This window comes from Neltuma alba, unplaced genomic scaffold (assembly GCF_004799145.2).
Source record: "Neltuma alba isolate B1F8T4 unplaced genomic scaffold, ASM479914v2 tig00011702_pilon, whole genome shotgun sequence".
NCBI lineage: Eukaryota > Viridiplantae > Streptophyta > Magnoliopsida > Fabales > Fabaceae > Neltuma > Neltuma alba.
The window spans coordinates 36920-53715 of NW_021636339.1; the positions used below are offsets into that span (position 1 = coordinate 36920).

Sequence of the window (16796 nt, forward strand, 5' to 3'; positions counted from 1 at the left end):
CCTTATAATAATGATAGTTCTAATCAATACACTTAATTAACAAGGATATTTTAGGAAAGACAACACATATTTATTACAAATAACTAACTTAACTAGTTTTCTTAATCTACTCAAATTAGTTAAATAATTCTTATATTAATAATCGGGGATAGTATATTATTAATAAGCATAATCTAGTTTTTGTCTTTTTTTCTTTTTGGTTTATCTATCAGATGACCAAAAAGAGCATGACGTAGGGTTGCATTGCATTATTATTAAAGTGGATCAACATTTGTTTGTGGTAATTTTAGCATTAAGACAACGAAGAAGACTCATTTCTCTTGGATTAACTATAAGATTTTAGAACTAATTAATACTCTATTTGGTCGAATTAAGAATTGTAGTTTAACTGATTATCCTCTGTATAAATTAAAAACACAACTGATGACTCCATGTTGTTAAACTCATTCTGTTTTTTTTTTTTTAAATAACTCACACATTCATTACCTTTCTCGAATTCACAACTACCCTGTGTTTAGACATTTATATTAATATTTAGTGGTATTAATTAAGTAGTTATTTATTTAATATTCATAATACGGAGATAAAGCACAGTTGAGGGAAGATGAACGGGTGAGATAATCTTGTACGTGGTCCATCCTGAAAACAATCAATCAAAGCTTGATGCGCGGCGGCTTTGGTAGCTGCGTTTCTTTGGTTTTCTATTTTGGGGGGGGGGGGGTTGGAATTGGGTCAAATAAATAGGAGTATTTTTTGCCTTTTTATTGTATCTTCGATCCTAATTATAAGAATTAGTTGACTAATTTGAGAAGATTAAAGAAATAAGTTATATTAGTTATTTATAACAAATATGTGTTATCTCTTCGAAAATATCCTTACTAATCAAATGTGTTGGCTACAAGTATCACTATTAGAAGGATTGTCTTAAAAAAATGTATAAATATTAGAGACAAAGTGAATTTAGATCTTATATTTATGATCAAAATAAAAGTTAAATGAAGCCTTATATTAAGCACCGGAGGTAATATTATCAGCGAGTATTTAAACCTTATCCATTTAAGAAATCCATAGGGGCATATAATATAAATGATATATATTTCATATTTTTACCTTAAAAAAATCTTGTATTGGAGCATTCGGCCTATACAATAGTTGGTTAATACTTAATAGGGAGAGAATATACTACCTCCTCTTCCGATCCTTAATATAAGACCTTGTTTAATTTTTATTTTGGTTCCAAATATAAAACCCTAATCCATTTTGTCTCTCATATTTATTTATTTATTTTTAAGATAGTCCTTCTAATAATGATAGCTCTAACCAATAAACTTAATTAGCAATGATATTTTAGAAAAGACAACACATATTTATTATAAATAACTAATTTAACTTGTTTTCTTAATTTACTCAAATTAATCAATTAGCTTTTATTTTTAGAACAAAAGGTAGTATTATACTAATTCCAGTTGTAAATAGAAAATCCACTTTTGCACTATAAAGTAGGCTCATCTTATATTTAGAATAAGATGTAGTATTATATTGTGAATTACTGAAATATTGTTCATTATGATTTGACCATAATAATCAAAACACGACAAATTACATAAAAGTATGTATTTGAAATAAAAATAATAATATTTCTCCCATCCTAAATATAAGAACTAGTTAAGAAGTTAGTTATTGTTTTAAATGTAAGATTTTAATCAATTTTATTTTTCTATATATGTTAGAATTAAATAATCTATTTAGTTTTTTTTTAATATACTCAAATTAATTTAATAGATCTTACAAGGAGTACTATCAATCAAAGCTAAATATGTGAGCACTATTGTGTTGAAGCAGTTTATTTTAATAAGCTATTTGAAATAACTGATGAAAAAGAAAAGTTAGATTTTTTTTATATAGATAAAGTGAATTGAAATCTTATATTTAAAATTAAAGTAAATTTCTTTACTTACTCTTATATTTAAAACGGTAGGTAGATAGCAAATCACCACAAGTTATTACTCTCCTTAACAGGTTGTTACAGAAATCCTTGGCTAACGTCATTTCTACTGATCAACAATTTGTAATCGAGCAAGATATTTATCTAATGTTGGGGAAGTTCTCCCATATCACTACTTTTACATATTTCCCCCTCCCTATTTCATAATCTTATAAACCTCCTTTAATTTATAGATATTATATAATCTCAATTTCTGTAAATAGCTAGTTATCCTAGCCGCAATATGAATAAGGTCTCATGTTTGATTTAAATATTTGTAATTCAAAAAAGAAAGAGCCGGCCAATAGATAGAGGCCAAGTTACAAATAAACAAGCGTTGGTCGCAGGTCTCAAGTCCCCATTTCATATTGATCCCGCTTACATCTGATAAAGTTGGAGCCCTCTTTATAATAATCATTGCATTCTTTACCACAACTGTGCAAGCATATTAATAAATAACAACACACTGTTGAGCGAGATAAAAGAAGTGAAAACGACGTCGCCTTAAAATTTAGAAATAAATTATTAAAATTACTAAATTACACGTTCTTAAAAAGCAGAAGGGCGTGACCAAAGATTAAGACAGAAACCAGCTGATTACGTGTTCGCAAATGTAGAGAGACGTGTTTGACTGAACATAAAAACAAAAACAAAAAAAAGCCAAAAACACAAACATATGGGAGGAGTGAGAAAATTTGAAAAGATGGCAAAATACAGAGAACTTAAGATCAAAGGCCGTCGGCAAATTAGCAAATGGAAAGCCAGTTTTTCATGAGTTGGTAGTGACTAGCGACCGTTTAAATCTTAGGATGCTGCCACCAAAATTATGAACGTCCCAACCGTCACCCCAGCCACCCTTGTGGGTATATCAACGGCTCTGATTCTGTTTAGAATCCACGATAATGATGGTTCGTTTCAGACATATTGTCAAAATGATAGCCATATTTGAAAGCTATCTTACTCAAAAATATAATGCAACTACGTACGCTTTTGGAAAGTCTTGTGCGCCTCTTTTTATATTATTTTCTTATTCAAATTATTCAGATATACTACCTTCGGCCCTAATTATAAGTCCTTGTTTGTAAACTATAAACGAGGTCTTATAATTAACACCAGAAGTAGTATATAATAATCATTTAAAATAACAATAATAATAATAATATATCCACGTAAATTTTCATAGTGAAATAACACGTTTTGTCCTTTTTGTGTTATATAGTGTTTTTTTTTGGGCCTGATTTTGTGTTACATGATTAGAACAACTGAGCTTATTTGACCCTTACACAGTTCTTCAGATGTGACAGTTTAAGACCTGGCCTAAAGTTATCAGCCCATTAGGCCGTAGGCCCATATTTGCCATTAGTATGGATCAAAGGCCCAATATGCAATACCCATCTCACATCTGACCCAAATAAAATTCTTATCCTTTCTTGTACCAAAAATCTTTGTCATCTTTTCTGGATTGAATGAGAAAGATCTGTCATTGACAACACATCTCCGAAGACTAATAACACTTATAAAGGTATTTATGGATTGCCAATGTTGCAAAGTTTTTACATTAGTAGTAAAATTTAAACAACTTTATATGCTAAATTCTCACCAACTAGATCAACATGGATTGGCTAGGTGATTTGAACGTTATGTGTTCATCTAATAAATATAAAATAACAAATCCTAATAAATAAATATAGTATCTTTTAATGTTAAAAAAAATATAATTTCAACTGAACTTTAGTTTATAATTATTAAGCGTAATTGTGTAAATATACAATAAAAATGAGGAAGGAAAACTCATCTAGATTCTATTCCGTAAATTATTTCCTAATTGTGAAAGAAGTGTGGATTTAAAACTTTAATGAACCGAAGAAGGAAAATTCCATTACTTTTGATAAGTTTAACTGTCTCTTGTTATACTTCCATTTCACCAAGCAATCCATAGACAAATCAAAATTAAATGTGAGTAAAAATTATAAATAGAATTCCACGTAAAATAGCTTCATGTGTTACTTCTCAATAAATTCTGGAGTCCATGTAAAACTTGATTTTTAATTAAATACCAAGTTCCATTTGGGCATGCCTTGCTTCACAAGGATTATTTTTAAGTTCCTGCCCGTTCGATTCAATACTAAATTTGCTTTTCTTACATCAAAAGGTAAATTTGCTTTAACATGTTTCAATTTAAATTGATTTGAGCCATACATACGCATAAAAGTTGAACAAATTTGTCAAGTTAAGGAAACCATTAAATTAATTAAGTTCTGGAAATTTTGGATAAGGACGATGACAGTTTTGCTTCCACTCAACCACCGAAATTATAGTCAAGTTTTAAAATTGGAGAAATTGATATATCATATCTCTATATGTACCTCATATATGTCCCCTATCTATAATTATATTGACCTTAAAAAAAACTTTTAGGTCCCCACAAAACATTGAGTAAGAATGAGAGGCAAAGAATGGAATTAAGATTGATAAAACTCATTAAAGGAATATTTAGTAAAAATGATTGCTTGTTATTTGAAATTGGGTAAATTCATATACATGGGATTGGGGAATACTACATCCTCCCATATGAGACCCTACTATATGATACTATCTCCTGCCAATCCTAAATATAAGAAATTAAGAACTAATTAGAGATATAATTAGATTTTAAAAATAAATTCTAACTCACTTTGTCTTCCAAATTTATTTATTTTTGCACAAAATAATTACATAGTAATTGCACACGTTAAATGATTTTTATTCTAATGTATATGATAAATAAGGGTGTTTTTTTTAGAGAAGATATTACTCATTTATTATAAATAACTAACTTAACTAATTTTCTTAATATTTAAAAATTAGTTATCTAGTTTTTATATTAGGCATGGAAGGTAGCTTTATGCTTCATGAATGGTTTAATTATGTATTCAATTTTGATCTTTTAAGTAGCTTTTGAACGATGCTGAATTTTCCGGGATGGAGAATCATAAAGTAGAATATTATGTTACACGCTTATAAAATTTAAAATGATGCGTGGGAACATTATTTACTGATTCTCAAACTCAACATGACTTTTTTCATTATTTTTTCACTACCGCAACTTTTCTCCAACTTTTTTTTTTTTCCTCGTTGTGGTTCTTAATCATAAATATCAAATTTTCATTGTCCAAATTAATTTATCCTTTTGTTTCAAAAGACCAAAGAAAAAACAAAGAACCAGCAGGATCTTTAATGGGGGAGGCAATTTTTTTCAAATTATATTAAAAATGTAATGGTATAATTTTTTAAATAAAATATATTTTTTATTAAAAATTAAATCAAATAACTCACCGACAATATTTTTTCTTTATTTTTTATAAAATAAAAACACATCCAAATTTGTATGAGAAGCGTATTAATATCCATGAGGAAATTATTTGCATACGAAACGATTTATATGTAATGATTATTTATAAGAAGACACTTAAAAATTTCAAAACCACTCAAATATTGTCATTATCTTTTCACTACTGCGGTTTTTCTCCACGTTTTTTTTCGTTGTGGTTCTTAATCATAAGGATCCAAATTTCATTGTTCAAATTAATTTAGCCTTCTTGTTTCAATAATAAAACATTAAATCTAAACCTTCCAGATTTAATTTGATAATCCAGATCTACAACTGACTTTCACTGCAATGGAGAAAAGTTTTGGGTGCATTAAAAATATAAATACTTAAAATTAAAATACACATTATTTATCTTCAATTAATAGAACAACAAGATAAGGCGTATTTAATTTTATGAAATGATCGAAAACAAAAAATGTACATAAATTTAATGATTGAAGGGATGCATTTTGTGGTGGTTGTGAAAGTATATATAATGGTTAATGGACCCTCCACATTAGAAGAACTTGAAAGTAATACAATGCATCTTGGCCAATCATACATGTCTCCCATGAACTAATGCTCCGGGCTCGTAGGACCGACACAGCTTTCTAACCAAATTATATAAAACATCATTCATTCTTAATCAGTTATGTTTCTCTTATGCTACTTTCAGAGCTAAGGTCTGATATGTGTGTGTGTGTTATAAATATTATGCTTCCAATATGCATATTCTGATAGACGGAAATTTAGATAAGTTAGATATCAAGAATTTACGAGTCATAATGCATGTTTTACGACTCAAAAGTACCTATAAAGATATACTTATACCACTCGATATTTACATTAATAGTGAGTTTTAAAGCCATATCGTTGTGTGATATGAGCCAATCCCTTACCAATTGAACCAATCTTCAATGATTCAATTGTGTATATACTTTTATAATCTTGTAGGTCCAATTACACATATAACATAAAGCTCACATATATTATAAATTAAATAGAGTACACTGCTGTTGTTTTGTAAAATCCAAATATATGTGCATCAACTAAGCATTATATATGAAGGTTCCAACGCGTTTAACTGCATTCCTTGTATCTAACTCGTTAGCCAACATGATTGATATATCAAGTCTATAAAAAGGAATTAATGAAGCATGAAAATTGAAACTTTTTGAAGAAAGTGGTCGTCTCTCGTCTCTCTAGTTAAGCAATCAAGGATTTGTCATCATGGATCAACGGCTTAAGCATCCACTGATTCAGTCATCAGAAAGCCTAGGGGAGAATTCTTCTTCTCTGCATTCTGCAGATTTTCCAGAAATGAGAAAGGTTAAGAAAAATTATCTTATGCTTTAAAAAACTTGTTCTGGTTTTTGAAGTTCATTGCTTAATAAAAATTAAGGGTTTCTGTTATTATGTTGTTGCAATTAACAGAAAGCAGTTGGATTGAAAAGGAAGAGAAACAATAGCAGGATTGAAGAGAAACAGAAAGAAGTAATCCATGTAAGGGCAAAAAGAGGTCAAGCTACTGATAGCCACAGTTTAGCAGAACGGGTACGAGCTCAAAAACCAACCCCATTATAAAATTCGTAGCCCCCAGGTTCGAGATAATACATTTTTTTTTTTTTAAATTCCAGGTGAGAAGAGAGAGAATCAACGAGAAGCTGAGATATTTGCAGGACCTGGTTCCAGGCTGCTACAAGGTTAAATGATCAGAAATCAGAATAGCCCTTGACGTTATAATATGTTTGTTTAGTACATGTTTGTAACAAAGTAGGGCCCTTTTTTATGAATTTGCAGGCAATGGGAATGGCAGTTATGTTAGACGTGATCATAAACTATGTTCTATCGCTACAGCAACAGATTGAGGTGATTAATATGGTGGTGGTATAATTCATTATTTTCCCACATTAGTTTATAAGATATATCCTCCCTGCTGATATTAAATTTCCCCTCCTTTTCTTTAAAAGTTCCTTTCCATGAAGCTCTCAGCAGCAAGCATGCATTTTGATTTCAACACCTACCAGATAGATACCCTCCAAACTATGCAGGTACCCCTTTACTGTCATCCGCGTTCTGTACTTGTTTGAGACGTATCATACATACATACACATGTACATACATACATACGAACTTTTCTTGACCAGCTAATGAGAGGCTTATGTGTTGCAGAGAAGTACTAGCACAGATGGAATCCAAGGGATGGAAAGGACTGAACAAGAAGGTTATGGAAGTTTTGCTTATTGGAATCCTACATGGCCACTTCAATAGGAAAAAAAATTGGTCTTGGTTTCGGTTGGAAACCTCAAAGTTATTATGAAATCCAAATATGAGTTCTTTCATACACATAAATTAGTTGGAGAACTGTAGGATGAAACTCTGTAAACCAAATACACTGCAACTTGTGTTGATTTTTACTTTCCCAGTCATCATCAATATGTTCAAGATCTGAAATGTAACTTTCATATTCATGAATTTATAATTAAAAAAAGGGCAAATTCATTTCAGAGCTCTCTGAATAATAGTGACAATTTACTGCAGCTTTTTTTTTTTTTTAACTGACAATTAAGTTAATGAGATATGGTTCACAAGCAGAGGGGGCTTAACAGATATGTCAAAAACAAGAGTCCAATTTGCAGAAACAGATGCTTACATAGATTGACAAGTGAAGATGAAATATCCCGAGTGTCTACACTGTCAGTGGTCATGATCTGGGGTCTCTTAAATTGAGTTAGATTCATGTTAGTTGGTAACATATTGGGATGTGATAGGGTTTGTTGGATTAATAAAGAAGCGAGTGAAAGGGGCGAGTACAATGGATTGTTCATCAAAATTTGGATGGACCAACCTCTTTAAATATTGAAGACCTCTTCAACAGATAAAGACGCTTCATAAAGATACAACAAACAAGAAAATGTGATGCAGGATATGGATTTTGCGCGTGGGACAGCAAGGCCAGAATGTTCTATCTACATGCACGCACATAATTATCTTGACCAGTTTTGTACATTGATAAGAATGAACAATACTTGTGTTGTTACTTGTTATTTTAAATTTGATGATTGTAAATGTGAGGTTGCAAGAGAATCTGCTACTGATTCCATTTAGTCTTCTCATATGTTCATCACTCTTCTCCTCCTCCTCATTTCATCACTGCCATTGGAGATTTTCAGGATGATATGTACAGCTCGCAATGAATATATATTCTGGAGATCCTTTTTCTTCGGCTAAGAAGTTATGATTGAGTATTTTCAAAGGAAAGATGGCTTTAAGTCTGATGTGTCAGGTTTAAATGTGAATGCATTGATCTAGTTCTCTTTTGTATCAAAAATGAAACGTGTGTGTGTGTGTTTGTGTTCATAAATCATAACATTTTAATAATTTGTAATTTTGCCCTTGGCTTTTTGTTCGGTAAAACTTCTAGCTTGCAAGATTTGAAAGAAAATGGGTACTGAGGGAAAAAAATGAAAGATGGTTTTAATAATTCAAAATTACTACTAAATAAATGCGAAGTTTGAAAAATAGATAAACAATAATATTAATGACTTATGAAGAATATGGTACAAGCACACACAGAACATGTGGATTGACAATAGTGCTTCTCATCATGAGATCCCATGAATGCTGCTTGGTGTTTTCATGGTTGTTTGTTTGGTTTTGATTGACCAGTAGTTATGACTTTTGACCACCTGGAATGTATTCTCAAAATATCCCAATGGCGTAGAAACATCAAAGTAATAAATCAAAAAGATTTCTTTCCACTCCAATTTCAAGTTTCCCTCCCTGAAAAAGCACCCCTGTCCTCATCCACACACACACACTCACTCACATTTACCACCTCCAAGGGGTTTTTCCAATGGTTATTTTTCTCTGGCTAACTTTGTGTGATAAAGCACTCTATAATATTTTCCTATGAGACCAAAGACTGAAGAGTAAGTAAATGAAGATACAGCTTAGATTTACTTTTCAGTAACATGCTTCAGTATTGGCTTTGTACGCATTAATCTGACCCCTAGAAATTAGAACTGGTAATATGGGTTGAACCTGCGGGGTTCAACCTGCCAACCCGGCAAAAATGACGGGTTAGGGTTGGTCAAAAGCCAACCCGTCAGTAAACGAGTCTTTTTAACCTGCACCGCCAGGCCCGCAACCTGCCGCGGGTTAGCCCGCCAACCCGCGGGCTAACCCACATTTTTAAAAAAAAAAATTTTAATTATTATAATTATATTATTATATATTATATCTTATCTAAAAAATATAAAAAATACCTATATAATTTATTTGGTGCTTTTAATCAAATATTTCAAGAAAAAACAAAAATTTTATTATTATTTTTGAATATTATATAAGAAAAAAATATTAAAAAGTAAAAAAAATATTTCAAAAAATAAATAAATAAATGTTGGCGGGTTGGCGGGCCAACCCCCCAACCCACCTTGGCCGATTAGGGTTGGCTAAAAGCCACCCGCCCGAGCCCCGACCCGCCACGAGTCAACCCAACCCGCGAGTTGGCCCATAATACCAACCCTACCAGAAATGCACTGTTTTGGTTCTTTGGGTCTAATGATCCAATCTTGAATTTAACCAAGACCCTATTGATCTTCAGCAATGTTGGACTGATTGGTGCACTGAGATATCCAATTTCCTGTTTCCCAACTACCAGGTATAACACCGAGGTTTTCTCGAATGAAAGCCACACATATGAAAGAGATGCCATATGCCTTCATCCTATCACACTTTTGAGAGTCGAGATTTCGGCGTCATCACCTTGAAATGGCAGAAGAGGTAATAGGAGAAGATCACAGAGGGCCAGGGAAGAAGGTGATGGTGGCCATAGATGAAAGTGATTACAGTTATTATGCGCTCATTTGGTTGCTCAAAACTCTCAAGGAATCCATAAGAAGCAGTTCCATTATGCTCTTCATGGTTCAGCCTGCTCTTGATACCAATTACACTTTTCAAGCCTCCCTTGGCTCTGCTCGCCTCTACTCTCTTTTTTCACCCGGTTAAGTATTACAAAATTTCATCCACTCATTAATCTCAGGGATTCTCCTTTTTGTGTGTCCTTGTTTTCCTTAGTTACCTGAGCTTTTGTGGTTTCTTTCTTGTTGATGAACTTGTGTTCTGCTAAACATGCAGGACCGGATTTTGTGAACTCATACAAGGAGAATCAGAACAAGTTTGCACTGGCTCTCTTGCAGAGAGCTAAAAGTATCTGTGCTAGTCATGGGGTACCTTATTTTTTAATGCTTTTGGAATCTCTGTCAATTTTATTTTCCTGTGATCTGGGTGACAAAGTGTATGTGCTAGTCATGGCTCTTTTGTTTGACTAACAATAATGTTTTTTGATGACTGTTTCCCAAATAAAGGCTAAAAGAAAGTGATCAGATTTTTTTTTTTTTATTTGAGTAAAGGTGGATGCAGAGATCTGTACAGAGGAAGGTGATCCGAGAACAGCCATATGTGATGCAGTGGAAAAGCATAATATCGATTTGCTTGTGTTGGGGGAGCGTGGCCTTGGAACAATAAAAAGGTTTTTATTCTTGTCCCATGGTCAATCTGCATGATGATGTTTAAAAAATATTTAAAAATTAATGTCTTAGATTTTGTTTCTATACAATTATCTGCTAATTCGACCAAAAAAAGACAAAACTTTCCCTTACAAAATTACTTGGTACTAACACCACCATGGTCATACAGGGCTCTTATAGGAAGTGTGGGCAGCTACTGTCTCCAAAATGCCAAATGCCCTGTCCTTGTGGTGAAGAAGCCAGAGTAGTGTTATATCTGCTACCTTGCTTACTTGGAAACTCAGTATTAGATTCCACTTCTGGCTTTTAGTTTGTTTGATCTTCTAATGTAATCTGTACATTATCATTTTGGAAGAATGTGCTTGGTGTAATTCAAACTGAACAAGATAGAATCTGATTATCCGGCTGTGGAAAGAGTGACAAAGATCAAAAGTTATTTATTTCATTCCTACTTTTTCCCGTGTTAATCCTAATGAAAGGTCATTATATAAGAGACTTCCAAGATTTCCAATCATCAGAAAACTGAGTCACTTGAGTCTACTGACTGAGCCTTCAGAGACGCTTTTATATGCTCAATGACATGCTGCTTTGATTATTTCAGATGCATCTCTGCAAATTTTACCGAACTTTTAAAGTTTGCATTACCGGTGTATGAAAGATGGAAGAGGGAAACAGAAATTAACTGCATTTCCATTTACAGATTTCTAAAGTAAACCAGTAAGTGACGAATAAAACACATCGGGATACGCATGTGCATGCCAACTTGTTATTATTGCCCGTTTCCTATCCATCAACTTGATCAAATCATTCTCTCTGGTCCAAAAAGATATATTCAAATCAACAAAGTTACTGCAAAATATACGACCGTGATCATGGTGGAGAAATTACTGCATAGAATATACCTACCGTGATCTTTTGTTGAACTGCCTTGATGAATTCTTCTACGTTAGTCATAAGAACTCTCTTCTACAGTTTCAATTATTTTATAATCCCAAACCGATGTGGTGTACAATTAATTGTCAGAAACTGGGAAAGAAGACCATATAACAGTATAATTGTTTACGAGATGGGATCAAAGAATTAGACTCTCATGGTGAAGATTTTGTCGCCTTGCGTACCACTGAAGAAAATTCCACTTGTAGAGGATGCACAGAAAGACTAATGTTGAAGCAAGTAAAATGGAGACTGATTACCAAGTGATGGTGCTGGCAATCTATTAATAAAGTTTGGGAACGTGAGCTTGAAACGGAAGTGCAGGAGCTACCTTAAGAAGATTCTGATTTTTAAAATTCTACAACATAGTTTTGCTGAGGTGTTTCAATGCAAGATGTTTGATGAAGAATCCCTTTAGAAGTGTAACAGTTAGTCATAGAGAATTCAGTTCCATTATCCCGTTAAAACTGATTTTCAACAAAAGAAATCAAATATTGTAAACCTTGTCCAGATTGAGATTTGTTCTGTAAAAGAATGGTCCAAGCATACCCAGAGAAAGGGACCCCAGAGATTGACATGAAGCAATGGAAGAATTTTGTTTGAATGCGATGGACTATCAGAAAATGGTAAACACTTCTGTTTGGCATAGTGGCATCCATCACAGTCATTATTATGCAAGACAAGAAATATAAGGAAACTGTTGTTGAATATTTTTGTAAAATGTGGTGGGAAAGGTGTCCCAATCGGTAGTGCCATGGATCAAACAATTGTGTTTTGATGTGGGTGGGTGAAAACGATTTTGTTAGCTTGGTCATCGAAATCAAGTTAAAATTGAAAGAGAATCAGAATAAGGAACAGTTCCTGAATAGCTAGCAAGAACCAAAGAACGGTTGGGAATATTAACTGAAAAGGGAGAAATGTCGTTATAGGAAGAAAAGAAAGATCAAAATGAGCAAATATGACCTCAGGTGCCCGGACCTAAGGTCTGGAACCATATGATATGACAGAAGTTAATGTAGCGTGGTTACCTTGATTAGCGTATCAATATCCTAGTTTACTTGAAAAAATGGTCAGAGTTAATCAGATTCTGATCAAAGTGAAACCCTGGCGGCTGCTTTTTTTTTTTTAATTATATGTAGTTTAACTCCAATAATTTACTCAAATCTCAATTCTAATATGTGGGTGCTTCCAAATGCGGTATGAATTTACCACTGATCGGTTTGTGATCATCACAAGTTTCACATCAATAAATGGGAAAGATGCCAAGAATAATCCAACCAAAGTCCCGAGAATAATCTAAAGGGGGCATTCACACTTTGCTTAAAAACTATTCCATATGGGCACATCTAACACCGTCATCAACTTAAACCATGCTTCTAGAAGCTGCTCTCCATATATATAAGAGAAGTGCTTAATCTTAGAAGAAATCATCATTCCCTGGAAAGCTAGGTCTCGACAAAGGTTTAGCTTTAGCCGCATGTAGATTCTCCCTTATTTATATACTCCTCCAGTCCTTAATATAAGACATATTTAACTAATTTGATTAGATTAAGGAAGTTGGGTAATTTAGTTAATTATAAGAAAAGTGACATATTTTTACTAAAACACCATAATCATCTTTCTTAATATCCAATCTCCCTCTTCTACTTGATTATGGTTGAGAGTGTATCTACAGGGGTAATTTAGAGAAAATTGATAAATATAATAAATGGGTCTTATATTTAGGATCAAAACCAACTCAAAAATTGAGTTCTATATTAAGGACAGGAGGAGTACAAAGGTTTCACTCAATATTTAACATATGTTTGGATGGGAGAAATTACAGAGAAAAGAATACAAGAAGGAAAAACTCTCAAAAAATAGTACTCCTCCAGTCATTAATATAGAACCTAATTATTGAGTTTATTTTGGTCCTAAATATAAGACCTATTTCTCATATTTATCAATTTTTTCTAAATTATTCCTATAAATACTTACCCAACTATAATCAAGTAGAAGAGAGAAAGGATATTAAGGAAGATGATTATGGTGTTTTAGGAAAAACATGTCATATTTCTTATAATTAACTAACTTATTTAACTTCTTTAATCTAATCAAATTAGTTAAATAGGTCTTACATTAAGGACCGGAGAAGTAAATTTTTATTGTTTTTGAAAGTTTTCCTTCCTCATGTTTCCTCCCCCTATTTTTCTCTCATGTTTCTCTCAATCCAAAGAAAGGCTTAGGAGTTTATCCTAATATTGCAGCAGAACTTTTGGACATTTTTAAAGGTATTAATTTTTGTTGGATGAAAGATGCGCCAAAGTGAACTTCCATTGAAATTCTCTTGAAGCCATCACTCAAACTTGGAGAGATAACTCAACGTCATCCACTTATTAGCTCTATCAACAAGATCAAAAGGCTCATAATGTGAGATTAATCGGATGCTCAGGCTCAAACATGTATATTTAAATAATTGAATAATTGTATAAACTTGCTTACCCGTCAGGCGCATCAAGATAAATTTTTTGTGACGATAGGATCCTTAATGACTCCCCATAGGGTGGAAGGATCTCCTAATTTCCATTTTTTTCAATACAAATCCACAGTTGTCGCCTTTAAAGCATAAAACTATTAAATTAGGGAGGATTTGATCCATACACTCTGTCAACTAGGATATCTCTTAATTTCTTACTTCTTCTGGTTCTTGTTATAAGATACTTCCAACTAATTCTAACATGTTCAGAAATGATAATTAAGTCATTTTGTTCTATATTCATAAATTTTTCCCACTCCAACCCTTTTTAGATGATGGTATACTTATATTTGAGATCAAATATTACTTCCAAAAAATGTCTTATAATAGAGATCAGAGAGAGCATCTAAGTTTATTCCCGTTTTGTTTAGACTGTTTTAATTTTTTTTGTGGTCATCTCATTTCCAACCAAAAAAAAATCCCAGTAAGTAGTAACATACTACATCCGGTCTTAAATATAAAAACTAGTTAACTAATTTGAATAGATTAAGTAAATAAATTAAGTTAGTTGTTTATAATAAATATGTATTGTCTTTCCTAAAATATCCTTGCTAATCAAATATTTTGGTTAGAACTACTATTATTAGAAATACTATCTCAAGAAAAAATATATAAATATAAGAGATAAAGTGGATTGATGTTTTATATTTATGCCAAAATAAAAATCGAATAAGGCTTTATATTAAAAACTGGGAGTAGTATTTTTTTAACATAATAAAAGAGATCCAATTGGGGGAAAAAAACATTTGTACTCCTCCGTTCCTAACTATAAAACTCATTTTGTAGTGTAAATTAACTACAAAATAAATCTTATATTTAATATTGGAGGAGTATTAAGAATCTGCTTACCAATTGCCATCCAAACATTTCGTTTCCAACTTGCCAACATGGACCTCCCTCACTTCGTCATGTGTCTTTCCTCTAATGGACTTGACTAATTCCAGGAAACCCTATGGCCTCTTTAATTATGCTTTAAAGAAGTTGGATTTTGGAAAGTTCAGCTCTTTCATTAATTATTTTTTTGGCCAAAAAAAATTAACTCGTATGACCCTTAAGCCATCTAGGATAGGTGTATAGAACTACGGAGCATTAATTCGCTCCTAATAATTTTTTAACTCCAAAAAAGTTAGAAATTAATGTGTCAAATTTATCGCATGTCTTGTTTGAAAATATGAAACGTGACATTGAAAACACTAGAGGTAGTGTGTGCGTCTATATACATATAAATATACATATATATATTTATATTTATATTTATATAGGACCAGCACTTTCAAAGTAATTGAAATATTAATGAACGTTTGTATAAAAAAAAAAAGAAATATTAATGAACGTACTAAACGTAGAATATTTGACTTGACCGTTACATGGAAAGAAATGAAATATACATACTCCTCCGGTCCTAATTATAAGACCCAATTGACTTATTTGAGGAGATTAAGGAAGTAAATTAAATTGGTTTTTATAATAAATAAGTGTTGTTATTCCTAAAATATCCTTACTAATTAAGTATATTGGCTAAACTATATTATTAGAAGGATTATCTTGGAAAAAAATGCATAAATATAAGAGAGAAAATGGATTGGGTCTTATAATTAGGACCAAATAAAAGTCAAATTGGGTCTTATAATAAGGACCGGAGGAGTATATATATATATATGTATGTATATTTGTAAAAGCTACTACTTCTGATTTTTAACATAAAAACTCATTTAACTTTTATTTTAATCCTAAATATAAAATCTTAATTTACTTTTTTTATATTTATCAATTTTTTTAAATAGTTTTTGTAATAATAGTAATTCTAGTCAAAATACATTAATTAATAAAGATGTTTTAGAAAAGACAATACTTATTTATTACAAATAACTAACTTAACTATTTTTGTAATCTATTTAATTAGTCAACTAACTCTTATATTAACTACCAAAGATAGTAATTGGGGAGTTAATGTTGTTATTATATATAAGACCTATTTCGCATGTTCATCAATTTTTTTTTCAAATTAACGTTGTTGTTATTCTTCCAATAATAATCAAGTACGAGAGGTAAGAAAAGAATTAAAGAAAATGCTTAAGGTGTTTTAGGAAAATATATATCATGTTAACCAATTTAACTAACATTCTTAACCTATTTAAATTAGTTAATTAGATTTTACTCCTCCAGTCCTTAATATAGAATCCAATTCTTCTGTTGGTTTTGATCTTAAATATAAGACCCCTTTCTCATATTTATCAATTTTCTTTAAATTACCCCTATATACTTTCTCACCATAATCAAGTAGAAAAGGGAGAGGGGATATTAAGAAAGATGAATCATGGTGTTTTAAGAAAAATGTGTTACTTTTCTTATAATTAACTAACTTACCTAATTTCCTTAATCTATTCAAATTAGTTAAATGAGTCTTATATTAAAGATCGGAGGAGTATATGAAAAAGTATATATGGGCGCGCGGGCACACCAATTATGCATGTGACTAGTCAT

General features: G+C 31.7%; 2 protein-coding genes across 6 annotated transcripts; both read left to right on the forward strand.

Annotated features, from left to right (window-relative positions):
* The first annotated feature begins 6563 nt into the window (after positions 1-6563).
* Positions 6564-7604, forward strand: LOC114716994 (transcription factor BEE 1-like). The gene is made up of 6 exons (XM_028902078.1): positions 6564-6662; positions 6768-6887; positions 6971-7036; positions 7134-7202; positions 7304-7384; positions 7506-7604. The coding sequence occupies exons 1-6, from the start codon at positions 6564-6566 to the stop codon at positions 7602-7604; spliced, it is 534 nt and encodes a 177-aa protein (XP_028757911.1).
* Positions 7605-9216: 1612 nt separating this feature from the next.
* On the forward strand, positions 9217-12406 carry LOC114716992 (universal stress protein A-like protein). 5 transcript variants are annotated; one of them, XM_028902071.1, is made up of 5 exons: positions 9217-9326; positions 9997-10338; positions 10473-10564; positions 10748-10866; positions 11034-11368. In XM_028902071.1, exons 2-5 carry the CDS (start codon positions 10107-10109, stop codon positions 11110-11112), a joined length of 522 nt encoding a protein of 173 aa, XP_028757904.1. In that variant the 5' UTR covers positions 9217-9326; positions 9997-10106; the 3' UTR covers positions 11113-11368. The 5 variants fall into 5 exon arrangements, with proteins under 5 accessions (XP_028757904.1, XP_028757907.1, XP_028757905.1 ...); XM_028902072.1 differs by lacking the exon at positions 9217-9326 and adding an exon at positions 11888-12406 and having other exon boundaries at positions 9936-10338; positions 11034-11147; XM_028902073.1 differs by lacking the exon at positions 9217-9326 and adding an exon at positions 11837-11854 and having other exon boundaries at positions 9936-10338; positions 11034-11147.
* The last annotated feature ends 4390 nt before the right edge of the window (positions 12407-16796 follow it).

What these genes read in the sequence shown, in the direction of transcription:
- LOC114716994 (XM_028902078.1), top strand. Translation starts at nt 6,564, where the DNA reads ATGGATCAACGGCTTAAGCATCCACTGATTCAGTCATCAGAAAGCCTA. An exon ending in GCCACAGTTTAGCAGAACGG is followed by an intron (nt 6,888 to 6,970) that starts GTACGAGCTCAA and finishes TTTAAATTCCAG; the next exon opens with GTGAGAAGAGAGAGAATCAA. An exon ending in TGGTTCCAGGCTGCTACAAG is followed by an intron (nt 7,037 to 7,133) that starts GTTAAATGATCA and finishes ATGAATTTGCAG; the next exon opens with GCAATGGGAATGGCAGTTAT.
- LOC114716992 (XM_028902071.1), top strand. Translation starts at nt 10,107, where the DNA reads ATGGCAGAAGAGGTAATAGGAGAAGATCACAGAGGGCCAGGGAAGAAG. An exon ending in CTACTCTCTTTTTTCACCCG is followed by an intron (nt 10,339 to 10,472) that starts GTTAAGTATTAC and finishes CTAAACATGCAG; the next exon opens with GACCGGATTTTGTGAACTCA. An exon ending in GTATCTGTGCTAGTCATGGG is followed by an intron (nt 10,565 to 10,747) that starts GTACCTTATTTT and finishes ATTTGAGTAAAG; the next exon opens with GTGGATGCAGAGATCTGTAC.